This window comes from Nomascus leucogenys, chromosome 24 (genome assembly GCF_006542625.1).
Source record: "Nomascus leucogenys isolate Asia chromosome 24, Asia_NLE_v1, whole genome shotgun sequence".
Classification (NCBI taxonomy): Eukaryota; Metazoa; Chordata; class Mammalia; order Primates; family Hylobatidae; genus Nomascus; species Nomascus leucogenys.
The window spans coordinates 15,787,397-15,807,782 of NC_044404.1; the positions used below are offsets into that span (position 1 = coordinate 15,787,397).

General features: G+C 42.6%; 1 protein-coding gene and 1 non-coding gene across 5 annotated transcripts in view; both read left to right on the forward strand.

The window, feature by feature from the left end:
- The window catches only part of DNAJC16 (DnaJ heat shock protein family (Hsp40) member C16), a 50,453-nt gene that overhangs the window by 7,855 nt on the left and 22,212 nt on the right, over positions 1 to 20,386 (forward strand). For all 4 annotated transcript variants that reach the window (XM_012498572.2, XM_012498571.2, XM_012498573.2 and 1 more), the window contains 4 exons: positions 1,757 to 2,096; positions 9,673 to 9,857; positions 12,108 to 12,212; positions 13,622 to 13,780. In XM_012498572.2, coding sequence (XP_012354026.2) covers positions 1,757 to 2,096; positions 9,673 to 9,857; positions 12,108 to 12,212; positions 13,622 to 13,780 — 789 coding nt within the window. The remainder of the gene's footprint in view (positions 1 to 1,756; positions 2,097 to 9,672; positions 9,858 to 12,107; positions 12,213 to 13,621; positions 13,781 to 20,386) is intronic.
- Positions 7,447 to 7,586, forward strand: LOC115833121. Its single transcript, XR_004028562.1, has one exon.

Consider the following 20,386-nt stretch of genomic DNA (forward strand, 5'->3'; position numbering starts at 1 on the left):
CCGTCTCAAAAAATAAAATAAAAAATGATAGAACATATTTGGCCACTTCCAGTATATCAAAACAAGTGCCTGAACACTTCAGCTCTTGGAAAAACTGGCCTATTTTAAAGGCTTTAACTAGAATTGTAGAATTACCCTGAGTATGTCTGTATGTGTCTCTATTGCTTTCTTAGAAATTTGCATTAAAGAATCACATACCAAATCGCCTATATTTATTAAAGTGGTGCAAGGTAACAAATATATTTAAACACAAGATTTTCAATAATTTTCCAATATGTCAGCTTAAGTAGATTGGTCTGGAATATACATCAAAGAGAATTCAGTGGCTTTCTGATTGGTGTAGGGAATGTCCTTCAGCAGACAGTGCTTAGCTCATAGAATAACACATCATCATTCTAAAACAGATTCCTGAATTTTAGACTTCAAAGTTATTTTGTAAAACAAAGTCAACTAACAGACAAGGCACTAGCCTATAGCTATTTGGTGTTCATAGCTTTTCTTATCTTGGTTTGAATTAGTCCAACTCACCAGGTATGACCAGGTCAATTTTCTTGTCATTGAGCCCTGGTGATCAACATTATGTTTTATTTGTTTTGCTGAAGTGTTTAATGTTGTGGTAGTTTGAAATCTTTAATGCCAAGATGAGCGTGAGTACCTAAACTGAAATATTTTAGTCTTGAATGTTCTTTAATGTTTCTCTAATGAAGAAGAGTTTCTCATTCTTTTGAATGACTGCATTTAGAATATCTAATTGACTGGACCCGGTGGCTGTTCACGCCCTGTAATCCCAGCACTTGGGGAGGCTGAGGCATGCAGATCGCTTAAGCTCAGGAATTCAGGACCAGCCTAGACAACATGGTGAAAAATACAAAAATTAGCCAGGCCTGGTGGCATGTGCTGATGGTCCTAGCTACTCAGGAGGCTGAGATGGAAGGTTGACCCTGAGAGATGGAGGCTGCAGTGAGCTGTGATCACGCCACTTCACTCCAGCCTGGGTGACAGAGTGAGACCCTATCTCAAAAAGAAAAAGAATATCTAATTATGTCATAATCTTTTTTCTTTTTTCTTAAGAGACAGTCTGTCTCTGTCACCCAGGCTGGAGTACAGTGATGCAATCACAGCTCACTGCAGCCTTGAACTCCTGGGCTCAAGCAATCTCCCACCCACCTCACCCTCCCAAGTAGCTAGGACTATAGGCACGCACCACCAGGCCTGGCTGATTTTTTTTTTTTCTTTTTGTAGCGAAGTCTTGCTACGTGGTCCAGGCTGGTCTTGAACTTCTGGCTTCAAGGGATCCTTCAAACCTTGGCCTCACATAATCGTGTCATCATTTTTGCATTTCTTTTCTTTTCTTTTCCTTTTTTTTTTTTTTTTTTTGAGACGGAGTTTCGCTCTTGTTGCCTAGGCTGGAGTGCAGTGGCACCATCTCAGCTCACCTCAACCTCTGCCTCCTGGGTTCAAGCAATTCTCCTACCTCAGCCTCCTGAGTAGCTGGGTTTACAGGCATGCGCCACCACTCCCAGCTGATTTTTTGTATTTTTAGTAGAGACGGGGTTTCTCCATGTTGGTCAGGCTGATCTCGAACTCCTGACCTCAAGTGATCCACCCGCCTCAGCCTCCCAAAGTGCTGGGATTACAGGTGTGAGCCACCGCGCCTGGCTACATTTATTTTCTTCCTATGTCTTTCAAGCTGCTTACAAAAAAGTCTTTTGGATGAAACTTGTTGTTGTTTAGATTTTTTTTCCTTCCTTTATAGATTCTTTCAAATGAAGAAAAGAGATTAAATTATGATCAATATGGAGACGCTGGAGAGAACCAGGGCTACCAGAAGCAGCAACAGCAGCGAGAGTATCGCTTCCGCCATTTCCATGAAAATTTTTATTTTGATGAATCCTTTTTTCACTTCCCTTTTAATTCTGAACGGCGGGACTCAATTGACGAAAAGTATTTATTGCACTTTTCACATTACGTGAATGAAGTGGTTCCGGATAGCTTCAAGAAACCCTACCTCATCAAGATCACCTCCGATTGGTGCTTTAGCTGCATTCATATCGAGCCTGTGTGGAAAGAAGTTGTTCAAGAACTGGAAGAATTGGGTAAGATACTTTTATTCATTGAAAGATATTTATATAGATGACTTTTTTTTTTTTCAAGGTGGAGTCTTGCTCATTGCCTAGGCTAGAGTACAGTGGTGTGATCTCGGCCCACTGCAACCTCTACCTCCCGGGTTCAAGTGATTCTCCTGCCTCAACTTCCCGAGTAGTTGGGATTACAGGCACCCACCATCACGCCCAGCTAATTTTTGTATTTTTAGTAGAGACAGGGTTTCGCCACGTTGGCCAGGCTGGCTTCGAACTCCTGACCTCAAGTGATCTGCCTGCCTTGGCCTCCCAAAGTGCTGGGATGACAGGCGGGAGCCACCACGCCTGGCCCCAAAGCAAATTTTTTAAATCGCCTATTCTATAAACCCTTTTTGAAAATCTTTCTTAAATGTATTAGTCTGCTTTCTTCAACTCTGTGACTCTGAAGCACCAATTTTTTTACTTATTGTGAGCTGAGCCTTGAAGGGGGTTGGAAGTCAGCTAAGGAACCTTCAGTCACATACTGGTAAAAACTAGTGTATAAAAGCATCCAGTGTTTAAAGAGAAGTATGCTGTGGAAGAGGGCCCAGAATTAGCACCATCCCTGACCTTGAGCTCCCCATTTGGTTGAAGAGAAAATATATACACAGAGAATTAACACCGACCTCACATTTGCAAGCACAGAATAGTGTCTTGCTGAAGGAGTAGACAAAGATGACAAGAAATTCCTTCTGTATTTTCTAACTCCTTGCGCATGAAACAGATACCTTTATTGGAAACTTTTTCCTCAGTCAACTTTCATGTTCCAATTACTGTATTAGACACTAAAAGATATATAATAATAATAATTTTTGTTGAACATTTCAGTTCCCTTGCATTGTGGTAAATGCTTTCTGTGCATTATTTTTGTCCCCAAAGCAACTCAATGAAGGAGACACTATTATTATCCCTATTTTACAGGTGAGGGAACTAAGGCATTGAAGGTTAAGGAACTAATTCATTATTACACTACCCGTAAGCATCAGTATTGAGTTGGACCCAGGAGTCTGACCGTCTTAAACACTGCCCTGTACTGCTTCAGAAATAAGTAAATCATGGTCCTTTTGCCCAGGAAACTCAAATAAGAAACATACCTCAATCATCTCAGCACATTTAGTGCTTGCTGGAAGGTGCAGGCAGAGCTACCAGCGTGGCCCAGAGGTTGAGCATCTTGAAATCAAATATCATTTTAGGGAAACCCAATTTGGATGATCAGGCAGTGATTACCTGGGTTTGGCAATTTATTCACCATGACTTCCTGTTTAAAAAGAGAGACTGCTGGGCACAGTAGCTCATACCTGTAATCCCAACACTTTGGGAGGCCGATGCAGGTGGATCACGAGGTCAGGAGTTCGAGACCAGCCTGGCCAACATGGTGAAACCCCATCTGTACTAAAAATACAAAAATCAGCCAGGAGTGGTGGCGGGTGCCTGTAGTCCCAGCTACTCCAGAGGCTGAGGCAGGAGAATTGCTTGAACCCAGGAGGCAGAGGTTGCAGTGAGCCGAGATCATGCCACTGCACTTCAGCCTGGGTGACAGAGTGAGACTCTGTCTCAAGAAAAAAAAATAAAAAGAAAAAAAAAGAAGGACTAATTCCTGTCCAGGCGCAGTGGCTCATGCCTGTAATCCCAGCACTTTGGGAGGCCAAGGCGGTTGGATCACCTGAGGTCAGTAGTCCGAGACCAGCCTGGCCAAAATGCTGAAACTCTGTCTCTAGTAAAAATACGAAATTAGCTGGACGTGGTGGCACGTGCCTATAATCTCAGCTACTTGGGAGGCTGAGGCAGGAGAATCACTTGAACCCTGGAGTTGGAGGTTGCAGTGAGCCAAGATCACACCATTGCATTCCAGCCTGGACAGTGAGAGAAACACCGTCTCAAAAAAACAAACAAAAAAAAGACTAATTCCTGTCTTTCAAGGATTTCTAAGTATATAAGAGTCTCATACTGTCTAGAAAAAAGGTCATCCTAAATACTGGTGAAAATACACATTTTTCCGCTTTAGCTCTGTGTTCTTTTGTTTCATTTCACGTTATTTTGCATCTTGTGGTTAGTGTACCAGCAGGTTTATATTTAGCCACATTTGAGTGGTGTGTTCTTCCAGTTGTCTCTGTGCCATCCCCTAAGGCCTATTCAAAGGTGGAGAGAAAATAAATGTGTATGTGCAGCTGAGGGGGAAAAAGAACTTCCCTAAAGGATGTGATATGTATTTAGGATTGCTTAGAGAGAGCTGTTTGGCATCTCAAATTATGGGTATGACAGATGTTTACTAGTGCACGGAAGACCCTCTCACAGCCTCAGTATAGTATTTTTAATTCCCCAGGTATGCAAATTAGCCAGAAGCATCAATTTATATAAACATCAAATAATGTTTCTGAAATAAGTCACATATGCTTTGCTATTTTTTTTTTTTTTTTTTTTTTGAGGCAGAGTCTCGCTTTTGTCGCCCAGGCTGGAGTGCAGTGGCGTGATCTCTGCTCACTGCAAGCTCCGCCTTCCAGGTTCACACCATTCTCCTGCCTCAGCCTCCCTAGTAGCTGGGACTACAGGCACCTGCCACCACACCCGGCTAATTTTTTTGTATTTTTAGTAGAGACGGGGTTTCACCGTGTTAGCCAGGATGGTCTCGATCTCCTAACCTTATGATCCGCCCACCTCAGCCTCCCAAAGTGCTGGGATTACAGGTGTGAGCCACCGCGCCTGGCTTTTTTTTTTTTTTTTTCTTTTAAGAGACGTCATTCTATTGCCCAGGCCAGGGTGTAATGGCACAATCATGGCTCACTGCAACCTCAACCTCGTGGGCTTAAGCAGTCCTGCTGCCTCAGCCTCCCAAGTAGCTGAGATTAGAGGTGCATGCCATTGTACCTGTCTTTAAATATCTTTTCAGGAAGAAAAATACCACAGATTGGCCAGGCATGGTGGCTCATGCCTGTAATCACAGCACTTCGATAGGCTGAGGTGCGCAGATCACTTGAGGTCAGGAGTTGGAGACCAGCCTGGCCAACATGGTGAAATCCCGTCTGTGCTGAAAATACAAAAATTAGCCAGGTGTGGTGGCACATGCCTGTAATCTCAGCTACTTGGGAGGCTGAGGCAGGAGAATTGCCTGAACCCAGGAGGTGGAGGTTGCAGTGAGCCAGGATCGAGTCACTGCACTCCAGCCTGGGCAACAGAGCAAAACTCTGTCTCAAAAAAATAAAATAAAATAAAATCAAGTGGCCAGGCATGTTGGCTCACACCTGTAATCCCAGCACTTTGGGAGGCCGAGGCAGGTGGATCACCTGAGGTCAGGAGTTCAAGACCAGCCTGACCAATGTGGTGAAACCCTGTCTCTACTAAAAATACAAAAATTAACTGGGCATGGTGCTGTGTGCCCGTAATCCCAGCTACTGGGGAGGCTGAGACAGGAGAATTGCTTGAACCAGGGAGGCAGAGGTTGCAGTGAGCCGAGATTGCGCCACTGCAGTCTGGCCTGGGCGACAGAATGAGACTCCGTCTCAAAAAAAAAAAGAAAAGAAAAAAACCACAAATTTAAAACACCAAATATTTATCATTCTTTATTCTATTCCTCCAACCACAGCCTCCCAAGTAGCTAGGACTAGAGGCACATACCGCCATGCCCAGCTAACTTTTTTTTTAGACTCATCACGTTAATCGTCACAGATCCCAGAGCCAGACTTCCTGGGTTCAGATCCCATCACCATCACTTGCCAGCTCTGTCACCCTGAAACTTCACCTCTCCATGTCTCAGTTTTCTTATAGGTAAAATAGAGATGGTGAAGATTGGTCTTAAACTCCAGGAGATAGGAAAGAGATGGTGAAGACTGGTCTTAAACTCCTGGTCACAAGTAATCCTCCCGCCTCAGCCCCCCAAAGCACTGGTATTACAGGCATGAACCACCATGCCCAGCCAACTTTTCAGTTTCTAATTCAGGTTTCTGTGTGTGCTCGGTCTGGTAGAAGGTATACTGAATGGCACAGTTACTAGAAAGGCGTATTTCCCAGGATCAGTTCATAAATTGGCGTTCAATCTATATAGCAATCCTGGTAAGGTCATTTAGGGTGAGTCAGTCTCTGAGAAATTGATCCCTCTAATGTTCAGAACCTGGGGCAGAAGTGGGCATTGGAGGCAGTAAGAAGTCCAGGCTTTGTGGTCAGCTGGAACTAGATTCAGATCCTGGTTCCACTGCACACAAACCATGATGCCTCACCCTCCCCCAGCTTCAGTTTCCTCGGCCATAAAGATAGCAATACTTACCTTGCAGAGTGATTGTGAGTATGAAAAGTATAATGTATATAAAGCTCTAGGCGTGGTAAAGAGGGCACTCAAGAAGTGATAATCCCTCCCTTGGGCCTTTGTCTTGTAGCCACTTGACCTCCCTAGGTGATGTCTCTTCTGTCTTTACGAATGACCAAATCTCCCAATGTATGTGCCTGCTTTATTCTTTTTCTTTCTTCTGCTCATATAATTCTCTGTGCGCTTCCATTTATTGACATTATTCCATCGTTATTTATAATGACTGCAGTATGATATAGTATACTGTACGTACCTCTAGAGAAGAGCCAAGAATCCAATTTGGATTCTTGTTCTGCAATTTTGTCAGCTCTGCAACCTGGGAAAAGTCACTTTACCTCTCTGAACCTCTCTCTGTATCTGTAAAATGAGGGGAGCGGACTATACAATTCCTAAGGCTCCTCCTTTCCTGCCCTTGAGAGGCTGCAACAGTCACAGTCAGGTAGCCTACAGAGAGCTTAGTTTAGCCTGCTCAGCAGTTTTAAAACATTAAGTTTGGGATCCCTGCCATTTACTCAGCAATTTCATTTTAGGAATTTACTGATTAGAAAATAAGCACACAAGAGCACAAAGATGTATGTACAAAGATATACAAGGATGCCCGTCAGCATTCCTTATAATGTTAAGAATTAGGCTAAAAGCAACTTTTAATATTGTGCTTTATAATAAGAAATATATGTATATTTTGGTGTTTGTTCCCAGTTCCTGGCACAGATCTCCTAAAACCCTTGAGATTGCCTGATGAATAGGGGTGCTAAGATAATCTTTTGCTCTCGTATTTGATCTTTGACTCTGATTCCTGACACAGAGCTCCTAATCCTTAGAATTTCCTGCAGGATAGGAGCATCTTTTGTTCTACTGAGGCGACTCTTAGCGGGCCCCTGTGTGGCAGCTGGTCACCAGAAAAAACAAACCGTGATTAGAAGTTTGAAAGTTTCACCCTCATCTTCCAGAAAGAGGAGAGGGGCTGGAGATTGAGTTAATGATTGATCACTCCTGCATGATGAAGCCTTCATAAAAATCCCTGAACTCTGGCTCGGTTTCCTGGGGGGTGGGCTCAGTCTACACCACCTCCCCTCAGCTGAGCCTACAGTAGAGGGCCCAGGCATCCTCCCCTATGGGAGAGGCGTTTGAGTCAGGAGCCTCGCCTGGGGTGTCCTAGCCTCACATTTACTGGCAAAAAAATGAACATATATATCTATTTCATCCCTGAACTACTGGGTTTGAGAGTTCCCAAGTGGCTGAACACATGGAGGTGCCTGGAGGGTGGCAAGCCCTGGGAGGGCAGGATGCTCCCACCCTTCCATATACCTTACTATGTACCTTTCTTCTTTCTGGCTGATCATCTGTCTCCTTTGTAATATCCCTATACCTAATGAGTAACCATAAGGAATGTTCCCCTGAGTTCTGTGAGCAGCTCGAGCAAGTTAGTTGAACCCAAGGAGGATCATGGGACGCTTTGATTTATAGCCAGTTGGTTAGAAGTACAGGACACAACCTGGGACTTCTGGCGTCTGAAGTGGGAGCAGTCTTACGGGACTGAACCCTTCACCTGCAGGACCTGATGCTGTCTCTGGGTAGATAGTGTCAGAACTGAGTTGATACCCAATTGGTGTCTGCTGGAGGATTAACGGGGAACCCGTACATCCCCAGCGTGTGGTATCAGAAGGGAAGCATTGAGTTGGGCATAGTGGCATGTGCCTGGAATCCCAGCTACTCAGGTGGCTGAGGCAGGAAAATCACTTGATCCCAGGAGTTTGAGACCAGCCTGGGCAACATAGTGAGACGCCATCTCTTAAACAATGAGTATCAGGGAAAGCATTGTGTTGAGTGTGAGTAGGAAAAACAGTTTTGTTTTTCCTCTCTCACAACTTCAATGTGCAACAATAAATGAATTAAATAGATTGATGGCCCAGTTTCAGTGAGCTCCTACTCTGTGCCAGGCTCTGGTCTGGTGTTAGGGATACATCAGTGGACTACAAAGGGATCCCTACCTTCATGAGGCTTACATTCTAGAAGGGGAGACAGACAATAAACAATTGACAGAAGGAAAATGGGTGGTACCTTAGAAGGTGGTAAACACTGCGGAAAAAGTTAAAGTGAGCAGGTTGTATGTGGGGAGTACTATTTTAAATATGGTGTCAAGGTAGGCCGCATTCAGGACTTGAAGTTGGTAAAGAAGTCAGCTACGCAGAAGTCAGGGAGATGCACACTTCAGGCTGAAAGAACAGCCAGCGCCAAGGCCCTGGGGCAGGAGCATCCACTGTCTTCACAGCACAGCAAGGACGCTGGGGACTGGGGCAGGCTGAGGGAGGAGTGGAAGAAGAGGACATGGGGAACCAGGGGCCAAACACAAAGGGTCTTGTTGGCCTCTGTGAGGATTGTGCATTTTATTCCAACTGAAATGGGTCTTTGCAGGGTTTGGGCAGAGGAGTGATGTGATCCATTTTTATGTTTTAGAAGGAGCAGCCTGGCTGCTATGTTAAGAACAGACTGTCAGGAGACAGGGAGAAATAGGGGGAGAGCATTTAGGATATTATTGCAGCAACATAGGCAGGAGAGATAATGATGATTCAGAGCGGGGCATATAATGAAAGTGATGAAAAACAGTTGAATTCCAGACATTTTCTAAAGAGAAAACCAACAAGACTTGCCGACAGATTGGATGTGGGGTGCAACAGATAAGAGAAGCCAAAGATGACTCTTACGGTTTTTGTCCTGAGTAACTGGAAGGATGGAGCTGTCATCAACTGAAATGGCAAAGGCGTAGGTAGGGCAGGTCTGTGGGAGGAGATTAGGGGTTCGTTTTTGGAAATGTAAAGCTTAAGAAGTCTAGTAGACATCCAAAAGAAAATGTACACTTATCGGCCTTTAATATTCAATGTGTCTCCAGTGTTAGCAGAGTAAGTGGCCCTCCAAATATATGGTTGGATGAAAGAACAAGAAAAGTTGTTCAAGTATTAAGTGAAATAAGTATCAGATGACCCCATTTCGTTTTATGTATATGCATACACACACACAACACACACACACACACACACACACACACGTAGCTCTTCTTACATATTGCCAGATTGCTCTGCAGAAAAACTGAACCAATCTAGAATTCCAGCAGTGAAAGAATGCTAGACAGTCTGTTAGGAAAGACGACATCTATGAGGTCGGGATTTCAATTTCACACCAGAAAATTACTTAGCACTTTTTCCAGCTGCCATGGAGACATAAAAAGGCTTCACTTGGATCTTCCATTCTTTTCAGGTGTAGGAATTGGCGTGGTCCATGCTGGGTATGAGAGGCGCCTGGCCCATCACCTAGGGGCACACAGCACGCCCTCTATCCTAGGAATCATTAACGGGAAAATCTCCTTCTTCCACAATGCAGTTGTCCGTGAAAATCTGAGACAATTTGTAGAAAGTCTTCTTCCAGGGAACTTGGTGGAGAAAGTAAGTATCTGTCAAGGAAAACGTGGCTGAAAAGTAGTTTAAGAGGTACCTAGGACTGTTGATTGCACAGAACATTTTCTGTAGTCCTCTCAAGCCTGAGTTTCATTGTGAGGAAGGCAAGCCACATATTAATTAATTATTCAAACTAAATCATGTAAGTGAAGTCTGTAGGAGACTAAAAATTGAAACATGAAGTACAGAGACTGAAAGAATTAATTCCTATTAATAACTATCTTGCAGATCTTACACTGTCATAGGAATCTGAGCCTAAAATGACACTGCCTATTTTCTAAACAAAAAAATTAAATCACATGTTAGAAATAATTAGGGATTTCTTTCCGGCTCATAAATTTGTTCATGTGAAGATATTTGTCTTTATTCAAATATAATTATATTTGGTTATACGTTTAACGATCGTATCTACGGAAAATGCCAGATTCCATGAAAGCAAATACTATTTTTGAAACTTCAGAAACTTAACAGTGACAATAATATGAACGAATTTCACAAAGAAAAGGTTGAAATAGAGAAGCCAGATAAAGTTCACATTGGTCTATTATTTCCATATTTAAGCACCTAATATATTTTTTCAGTATCTTAATTTAGGGATCAAAGTAACTAGGAAAAGACTCATTTTGCTTTAAATAATTAATTCTCTTAAGAATACAGGGAAAGTGAACATAAAAAATTTTCATCATATTTCTAGTGCTATTCCTAGACTGTCCTGCTGGGATCATTATCTATAGAAGAAATATTTGTTCGAGTTAACTTAAAAGGTCAGAGACTATTGTAGGCTCCTAAAATGATGATAGATTGTCCTGATAGATCCTCAAACATTTATATAAAGTATCTATTCTGTGCCTGGCATAGATTAATGTAGCCATTTCAAGCAGCTCCCAAGCGAGTGGTTATTTCCAGTATGTTGGAGCCCATCCTAATGAGTTGGGAAAGGCTTCCTGGCAGAAGTGACCCTTGGACCAGGTTGGGTTGCAGGCAGGCAGAAATCTGGAGACATGAAATAGCCTGCTTTGTAAGAAGTTGTCATTGGTGAGCAGCAGAGGAGAGGGTTAGAGAGGTTATTAGGAATCTCCCTATGAGAGCCTCAGAGCACCTTCATGCTCCTTTAAGGAACTTGGGCCTTGGCCCGCGGGTGATGGAGCCATTCTAGGGGTTTGAGCAGAGGAGTGAAATGATCGAATTTGAGTTTTATATAAATCATTCTAGATGCAGTATGGAAAGATAAACTTTGTTTGACGACTATGAAAAATTTCTAGCTAGATAATTTATTCATGTTTTTAATTTCTCTCAGTAGGAACATTTTAAGATATCAATGGGGGAAAGTAACAATTCAGATAACAATAAATGAAATTATATAATGTATAGAGGGGGTGGACCAGCTTATTTTTATTTACGTCATTTAAAAAGAGCAAACTGGCCTAGAGTAGTGGCTCACACCTGTAATCCCAGCACTTTAGGAGGCTGAGGTGTAGCATCGCTTGAGTCCATAAGTTCAAGACCAGCCTGGGCAACATACTGAGACCCAATCTCTACAAAAAATGCAAACATTAGCCAGGCATGGTGCCATGTGCCTGTAGCCCCAGCTATTCAGGAGGCTGAGGTGGGAGGATCACTTGATCCTGGGAGGTTTGGGAGGTTGAGGGTGCAATGAGCCATGATCATGCTACTGCACTCTAGCCTGGGCAACAAAGCAAGACCCTGTCTCAGAAAAAAGAGTGAGGGCCAAGCTGGGAGACTGAGGCGTGATAGATAGATGGGAGACTGAGGCATGATAGATAGATGATAGATAGATAGGTAGGTAGGTAGGTAGGTAGGTAGGTAGGTAGGTAGGTAGGTAGGTAGATAGATGATAGATAGATAGATAGATAGATAGATAGATAGATAGATACTGAAAGGGGCAGTTGTGCATTATTTTCTGCTGGCTAGTATGTTAAGAAGTATACTCTGTAATTAAGCAAGAACCAATTCTGGAAGCTCAATTTTTATAATATGGTCAGTAATTGTTTCAGACAGGATTATGATTTCAGTCTGTAAGAGTTCAATGAAAATATGAAATCAATATCGTCATTCGTTTAATAGCTTTAGCCAAATGAAGACAAAAAGATTAGTTGTCTGCATTTTTATTTTTTGCAATCTTTTATACTTACTTGATTTGTTTATTTTCTCCTGACTGGAGTAAATACAATTGTTCAGAATTAAATACTGAGACTAACATTCTATTTTCAATTTAAGGTTACAAATAAAAATTATGTCAGATTCCTCTCTGGCTGGCAGCAAGAGAATAAGCCTCATGTCCTTCTGTTTGACCAAACGCCCGTTGTGCCACTGTTATACAAGGTACTTTCTATGCTGGGATAATGGTTTGTTTACCTTTTCTTTTCTTTTCTTTTCTTTTCTTTTTTAGCAGAAAGTAATCTCTGAGTTGGAACTTATAGCCTATTTCTCTTTTTTTAAGAAACAGTTTCTTCCATGAGAAATGTTTGAAGACCAGAAATTTTACATAACAATCATACATTGAGTACTGATTAATGCCAGTTACTGTGTTAGTGCTTTCTATGCACATATCATGTAATACTCAGAAGAACTCAGTGATGGTGATACTATCCCTGTTTCTTTCTTTTTTTTTTTTGAGACAGAGTTTCACTCTGTTGCCCAGGCTGGAGTGCAGTGGCGTGATCTCCTCGGCTCACTGCAGCCTCCACCTCCCAGGTTCAAGCGATTCTTCTGCTTCAGCCTCCCAAGTAGCTGGGACTACATGTGCACACCACCATGCCCAGCTAATTTTTGTATTTTTAGTAGAGACAGGGTTTCACCATGTTGGCCAGGCTGCTCTCGAACTCCTGACCTTGTGACCCGCCCGCCTCAGCCTCCCAAAGTGCTGGGATTATAGGTGTGAGCCACTGTGATGACTGCGATGGGCTTTTTTTTTTTTTTTTGGAGACCAAGTCTCACTCTGTCACCCATGCTGGGGTGCAGTGGCATGATCTAGACTCACTGCAACCTCTGCCTACCGGGTTCAAGCAATTCTTTCACCTCTGCCTCCAGAGTAGCTGGGACTACAGGCACACACCACCATGCTCGGCCAATTTTTGTGTTTTAGTAGAGATGGGGTTTCACCATGTTGGCCAGGCTGGTCTTGAACTCCTGACCTCAAGTGATCTGCCCACCTCGGCCTCCCAAAGTGCTGGGATTAAAGGCGTGAGCCACCACACCCAGCCACTATCCCTGTTTCCATAGACCAAGATACTGAGGCTTAGAGCGGTCATATAACCCACCCAAGTTCTCACTACAGCATGGTGAGCGCAATTCCCATTGGCTTCAGACCTGCCCTCTGAATGATTCCCCCATTACACTCCCAGCCTACCTACACTCCCCACTACCTCTCATGTCACTGTGACATGAGATGGAGAGGAAGGTGTTATCAGTGGCGTGGTCACTGCCATCTTACCTAATTACGGTACTGGTAATCCCCAAACCTGTGCCTCCTGACCAGTGCAGATTTCAAGAAGATCATTATTTTGCTTTAACTATGAAAAAGAAGAGAGTTGTTTGTATTTACTTTGTTGGTACAGTTTTTGCACGTGGAACACCATAGAATGGAAGTATACAAGGATATGGAAGACCTAGTGGAGCTGTGTAAGCTGGCATGCGTCTCTCTGCTCAGTGATGTGAAAAAGCCCTACTTGATTTGTCATTTACATCTTTGCTGTAGTTTTATTTTCTTCCTCTCTATTATGCCCTAACAGTTGACTGCCTTTGCATACAAAGATTATTTATCATTTGGATATGTATATGTGGGTTTGAGAGGGACGGAAGAGATGACGAGGCAGTACAACATCAATATCTACGCCCCTACCCTCTTGGTCTTTAAAGAACATATAAACAAGCCTGCCGATGTTATCCAGGTACGTGAGGGTCACCTTGGTTAAGATTTTCTTCACATTTTATCCCAAGATTTTATGTAAATAAACAGCAAAATTGAACAAAGTGGCTGAAGGAAAGGATCTTCCTTCAGATGCACAAAATTTTTTAATGAATTTTTTTATCTAACTTGGTACCATTTGCTTTAAAATTTTTTATTTAAAACGTTTAAAAATTTTAACACCTTTAAAGGGCTCCTGTTGGAAAACCAACAATCTTTTTCGATTGTTTAAAAGTTAAAAGTTAAATGTAAAACAGTAATAAAAAGGAACAAGAAGAAGCCACAAACTAACTGAGAGAATGTACAGATGAATATTTATCTGATCTTAAGGTGGGAAAGGGTTAAAAAGCATTGGGGAAAAATCTTGGAAAATCTTAATAACTTGACTCTAAGTTTTATGTTTTTATGTAAATACTTTAAAAGTTAAAAAACTAGGGAAATATTTATAACAAATATTAAAATATTGATATTTTTAATTTCTAAAGAGCTTTTAATCAAGAAAATCACAAAATTCTGAGAAGACTAATAAACATTTTTAAAAATTAAATCTCACAAGTAATCAGAGAACATTAACCTTTTTTCACCCATGCAACTGTCAAAGATTTTCTAAGTTAAAATAGTACTGTTGAGGGTGTAGAGAAACAAGTACTATCTTGCTAGAGGAAGTAGGCTTTCAGAAAAGGAATTTGGTAATATTGTATTAATCACCTAAATTCATGAGTAAACCTGAGTATTGTGTGCCAAACACTGTTCTGGGTGTGGGGGTACAGCACTGAATAAGATCAGCAGAATTCCCTGTCCTGTGTCCTACTGGGAAAGACAGACCAACAATATAATATAGTCTGTTATCATTTGTTATATAGTGATCAGTGCTGAGGAGAAAGAGCAGGAAAGAGGAATGTGGAGTATTAGGGGAGAAAGGTTGCCGTTTTAAGGCAGAATGGCCTAGAAGGGCCTCATTGAGGGCTTAAACAAAGACCTAAGGGAAGTGAGACCATCTTTCAGGAATCTAACGGAATAGGAACTCAAACAAAGACTTAACATCTAAAGATGTTAAGCAATTTTCATAATAGTGAAAACTCGGGGGGAAGTGTAAGTATCCAACAATAGGATAACTAGGATTATTATTAGTACAGCCCATAAAAGGAATATTATAGAGCCATTTAAAGTGTCAATTTCAAGAATACTTCGTGATAGGGATAATTTTCATTGCATAATGTTAAAAAGCAACCAGGATGCAAAATTGTTCATGCAATTTAAACACTGATCTCAATTTTATAGCATGAATACCTGTGTATGCATAGGACGAACTGGAAATATTGGTACCAATGTTCTCAAAAGAAGTGAAAAAAAGAAAAAGAAAAAAATACTGGAAAGCATTAGTAGTAATCATCTCTCAATGGTAAAATTATATATCATTTTAATCTTTGTGTTTTCCAAAATCCCTATAATGAACATATTTTATTTACAAGGACATTTTGACTGTCCTAAGGAAGGCTAGAAAGAAGTTTTATAAAATTCTTTATTTCATTCATTCGATAAACATTTCATTGCCTGCCTGCTGTGTAGCAAACACAAAGCCAGCTCTGACATCCAGAGTTAGTCTTTGCCCTCAAGCATCTCAGTCAGGAGGAGAGGGACCTAACCATCCACTCTAATGGCAGCTGAGTTGTCCTGTGAACACAGAAGAAGGGTACCTGAAACCATGGAAACCAGATGGGAAAGTGGACCGTAAAGAAAGAAGAGCAGGTTTAGGAAGATGAGAACTTTGGCTGTGGACATACTGAATTAGAGCTGCCTGTAGGAAACAGAAGGGGAGAAGTCCTTTTTACAGTTGGATATAGGAATCGAGATCTTAAGAAAGGCATACAGGCTAGGGATAGAAACTGGTGGATCATCAGTAAATGGTTAGTGGTTGAAGTCTTGAGTAGGGTAAGATCTTCCCGGCCTAATACTGTAGTCTCCCCTGATCCACCCCCCTTACCCCTTTTTCAATTTCTGAGGTTTCAGTTACCCACAGTCAACCAGATCCAAAACATAGGCGACTACAGTGCAATAAGATGTTTTGAAGCAGGATGTGGTGGCTCACGCCTGTAATCCCAACTTTGGGAGGCTGAGGCGGGTCGATCACAAGGTCAGGAGATTGAGACCATCCTGGCTAACATGGTGAAACCCCATCTCTACTAAAAATACAAAAAATTAGCCGGGCGTGGTGGGGGGCACCTGTAGTCCCAGCTACTCGGAAGGCTGGGGCAGGAGAATGGCGTGAACCTGGGAGGCGGAGCTTGCAGTGAGCTGAGATCACGCCGCTGCACCCCAGCCTGGGCGACAGAGCAAGACTCCATCTCAAAAAAAAGATGTTTTGAGTGAGGGGGATCATGTTCACATCACTTTATTACAGTATATTGTTAGAATTGTTCTATTTTAATATTATTATTGTTAATCTCTTGCTGTGCCTAATTGATAAACTTTATCATAGATATGTGTACCGGAAAAAAAATAGTATGTATAGAGTTCAGTACTATGTGGTTTCAGGCACCCACTGGGGGTCTTGGAATGTATCCTCTGCAGTTAAGGGATGACTGCTGTATGTAAAGTAAGGCCAGAAGGAGGCCAAGGACAAAACTCAGAACAGCCACTGGCACATAAGACAAGGGGGTGCCTGATGGAGACGAGAAGGTGCTGCAAGTCAGGAAGAAAACAAATAACCAGTGTCCAAATAGAAAAGAGAAGATAATCTCAATCCAGGGTAAATGGATGAGGATTTCCTAAATTGGTTTTTCGGAACTGTTTATAGTTCTGAGAATTATATTTATTTATCCCACTGGGGAAAATTGTAAATCAAATACATTTACAAAATTACTGGTAGAATGTCTGCTTTACCAGCTTGCTCTTTGTGGATATCAAGTGTATGCTTAACAAACTCAGTTTTCACAACAGCAGGTGGCTTAATGATCACTAGTAGCACCAGTGGTTTCCTGTTGCTCTAGGTAATTTGTTGTCATTGCTATATGGTATTTATGGCCATTATAATTTATTGAATCATTCTTCTGTTGGTGGACATTGGGGGCTTCGAGGAATAGTGTTGCAATGAATATCATTACCTAAGTACAGAGTTCTCTAGGACAGCAGTTTTTACAATGTGGTTGATAGACTCCTAGGGATTCTCAAAGATCTTTCAAGAGGAAGTCTGTGAGATCATATCAAGACACGATTTGCCTTTTTCACTGTGTTGACATTTGCACTGATAGTCCCAAAACAATAGTGGGTGAAGCTGCCAGCGCCAGTGCGTGAATCCAGGCAGGACACCAGGCCACCTACCATCATTGTGTACTTCACCCCCAATCACTCGCAGCAAAAACAAACCACTAGATTCACTTCATGTATTTTGTTTTCTTTTGTTTTTTGAGACAGAATCTCACTCTGTCGCCCAGACTGAAGTGCAATGGCACGATCTCGGCTCACTGCAACCTCCGCCTCCTGGGTTCAGGCAATTCTTCTGCCTCAGCCTCCCGAGTTGCTGGGATTACAGGCACCTGCCACCATGCCCGGCTAATTTTTGTATTTTTAGTAGAGATGGGGTTTCACCATGTTGGCCAGGCTGTTCTTGAATTCCTGACCTCAGGTGATCCGCCCACCTCAGTTCTCCCAAAGTGGTGGGATTACAGGCGTGAGCCTCTGTGCCTGGCCTCACCTTATATCTTTGATGAAGCAGTAAGAAGTGTTAATTTTATTAAACCTTAACCCTTGAGTGCATGTCTTTTTGATAGATTTAATATTCTGTATGATGACACGGGAAGTGTGCATAAAGCCGTTCTGCTGCACAACAAAGTACAAATGTCCTAAGGACAAGTGCTTACCTTGCCACTTTTCTTAATGGAACATCATTTTTACTTGGAAGAATGACAGACAACTATGGTCATTTAGACTCAGGAATTTGGCAGACATTTTCTCTAAAACACATGAAGTGATGTGGCACTTTAAAACAAACAACTGGTGGTATTTATTGCCAGTGATAAAATTCAGGCTTCCAAGAACATTAGAATTTTGAAAAATTTGTATTGGCCATCATGACAGCTTCTCAAAATTTTCTGATGAGATTGGTTCATCAAACTGATGCGGTTTTTTTTTTGTTTTTGCTTTTTAGAAGATCTCATTCTGTCACTCAGGCTGGAGTGCAGTGGCACAACCTTGGCTCACTGCAGCTCCGACTTCCTGGGCTCAAGTGATCCTTCTGCCTCAGTCTCCCAAGCAGCTGGGACTACAGGCATGCACCACTGGCTAATTTAAAAAAAATTTTTTTTTACCGAGGCAGGTGTATCATCTGAATTCAGGAGTTCAAGACCAGCCTGGCCAACATGGTAAAACCCCGTCTCTACTAAAAATACAAAAAAGCCGGGTGTGGTGGCACGCACCTGTAATCCCAGCTACCCGGGAGGCTGAGACAGGAGATTCACTTGAACCCAGGAGGCAAAGGTTGCAGTGAGCCAAGATCATTTCACTGTACTCCAGCCTGGGTGAGAATGAGACTCTATCTCAAAAAAAAAAAAGTGAGAGGGTCTCACTTTGTTGACTAGGGTGGTCTTGAACTCCTGGCCTCAAGTGGTCCTCCTGCCTGGGTCTCCCAAAGTGCTGGGATTACAGGCGTGAGCCACTACACCCAGCCCATTCTTTTTTTAATAAGTATAATAAAATATGTTGGCCAAGCGCGGTGACTCACGCCTGTAATCCCAGTACTTTGGGAGGCCGAGGCAGGTGGATCATGAGGTCAGGAGTTCGAGACCAGCCTGGCCAATATGGTGAAACCCTGTCTCTACTAAAAAAATACAAAAATTAGCCGGCGTGGTAGCGTGCACCTGTAGTCCCAGCTATTCGGGAGGCTGAGGCAGGAGAATCACTTGAACCTGGGAGGCAGGGGTTGCAGTGAGCCCAGATCGCGCCACTGCACTCCAGCCTGGGCGACAGAGTGGGACTTTATCTCAAAAAAAAAACAAAAATTTATTGTTTGGAAGATCAGTGGACCAATATTCACATAACCTGCATTCAGATGACCAGTGCAGGGTAGTATGAAGTAATACCTGAGTAAAAGATCCATTATAAGTGCAAGGAACACAGATTTCTTTTTTTTAATTTTAATTTTTTTTGTTTTTAATTTTTCTTTTTTAATTCTTCTGAGCAGGAAGTCATCTTCTCATTTGTATGTGAGCCTTTTGGATGCCCCCATTATGATATGCCTACCTGTTATGTGTCTTTTTTTTTTTTTTTCTTTGGAGACAGAATCTTGCTCTGTCTCTAAGGCCGGAGTGCAGTGGTGAGATCTCGACTCACTGAACCTCCGCCTCCTGGGTTCAAGTGATTCTTGTGCCTCAGCCTTCGGAGTAGCTGGGACTACAGGCACAAGCCACCACACCTGGCTAATTTTTTTGTATTTTTAATAGAGACAGGGTTTCACCATGTTGGCCAGGCTGGTCTCGAGCGCCTGACCTCAGATGATCCGCCCACCTCGGCTTCCCAAAGTGCTGGGATTACAGGTGTGAGCCACCACGCCCGGCCTGTCTATTACGTCTTTTACCCATTTTTTAATTAGATTATCTGCCTTTCTGTAATTGATTTTGTAGGGGTTATTTATATGTTCATCTCTTTTTTTCCTGTTTTTTTCTCATAGTCTTTTGTTTATCTCTGTGGCAAATATCTTCACCCATTCTGTGGCTTGTCTTTTGTGTTTTGTTTTGTTTTGTTTTGTTTTTTTGAGATGGAGTTTCACTCTTGTTGCCTGGGCTAGAGTGCAGTGGTGTGATCTCAGCTCACTGCAACCTCCGCCTCCCGGGTTCAAGTGATTCTCCTGCCTTAGCCTCCTGAATAGCCGGGATACAGGCACACTCCACCACGCCCAGCTAATTTTTGTATTTTTGGTAGAGATGGGGTTTCACCATGTTGGCCAGGCTGGTCTCGAACTCCTGACCTCAGATGATCCACCCGTCTCGGCCTCCCAAAGTGCTGGGATTACAGACGTGAGTCACTGCACCTGGCCGTCTTTTTATTATTATTATTTTTTTTTTTTTTTTTTTCGAGATGGAGTCTCGCTCTGTCACCCAGGCTGGAATGCAGTGGTGCGATCGCGGCTCACTGCAAGCTCCGCCTCCCAGGTTCATGCCATTCTCATGCCTCAGCCTCTCCGAGTAGCTGGGACTACAGGCGCCCGCCACCACGCCCAGCTAATTTTTTTGTATTTTTAGTAGAGACGGGGTTTCACCGTGGTCTCGATCTCCTGACCTCGTGATCCGCCCGCCTCGGCCTCCCAAAGTGCTGGGATTACAAGCATGAGCCACCGCGCCCGGCCTTTTTTTTATTTTTATGATACCCACATTTTAAAATTATTTATTGACATATAATACACATGCAGAAAGATGCACGAGTCAGAGGTGTGAAGCTCAGTGAATTCTCACACAATGAACACATCCATGTGAGCTTCACTTGATCAAGAAACAAAATACTGTCATCAGCCCAGAAGGCCGCTCCCTCCCCCTACCTATTTACCTCCTTCCCAAAGGTCAGCACTATCCTGTTTTCTAACAGCATAGATTCATCT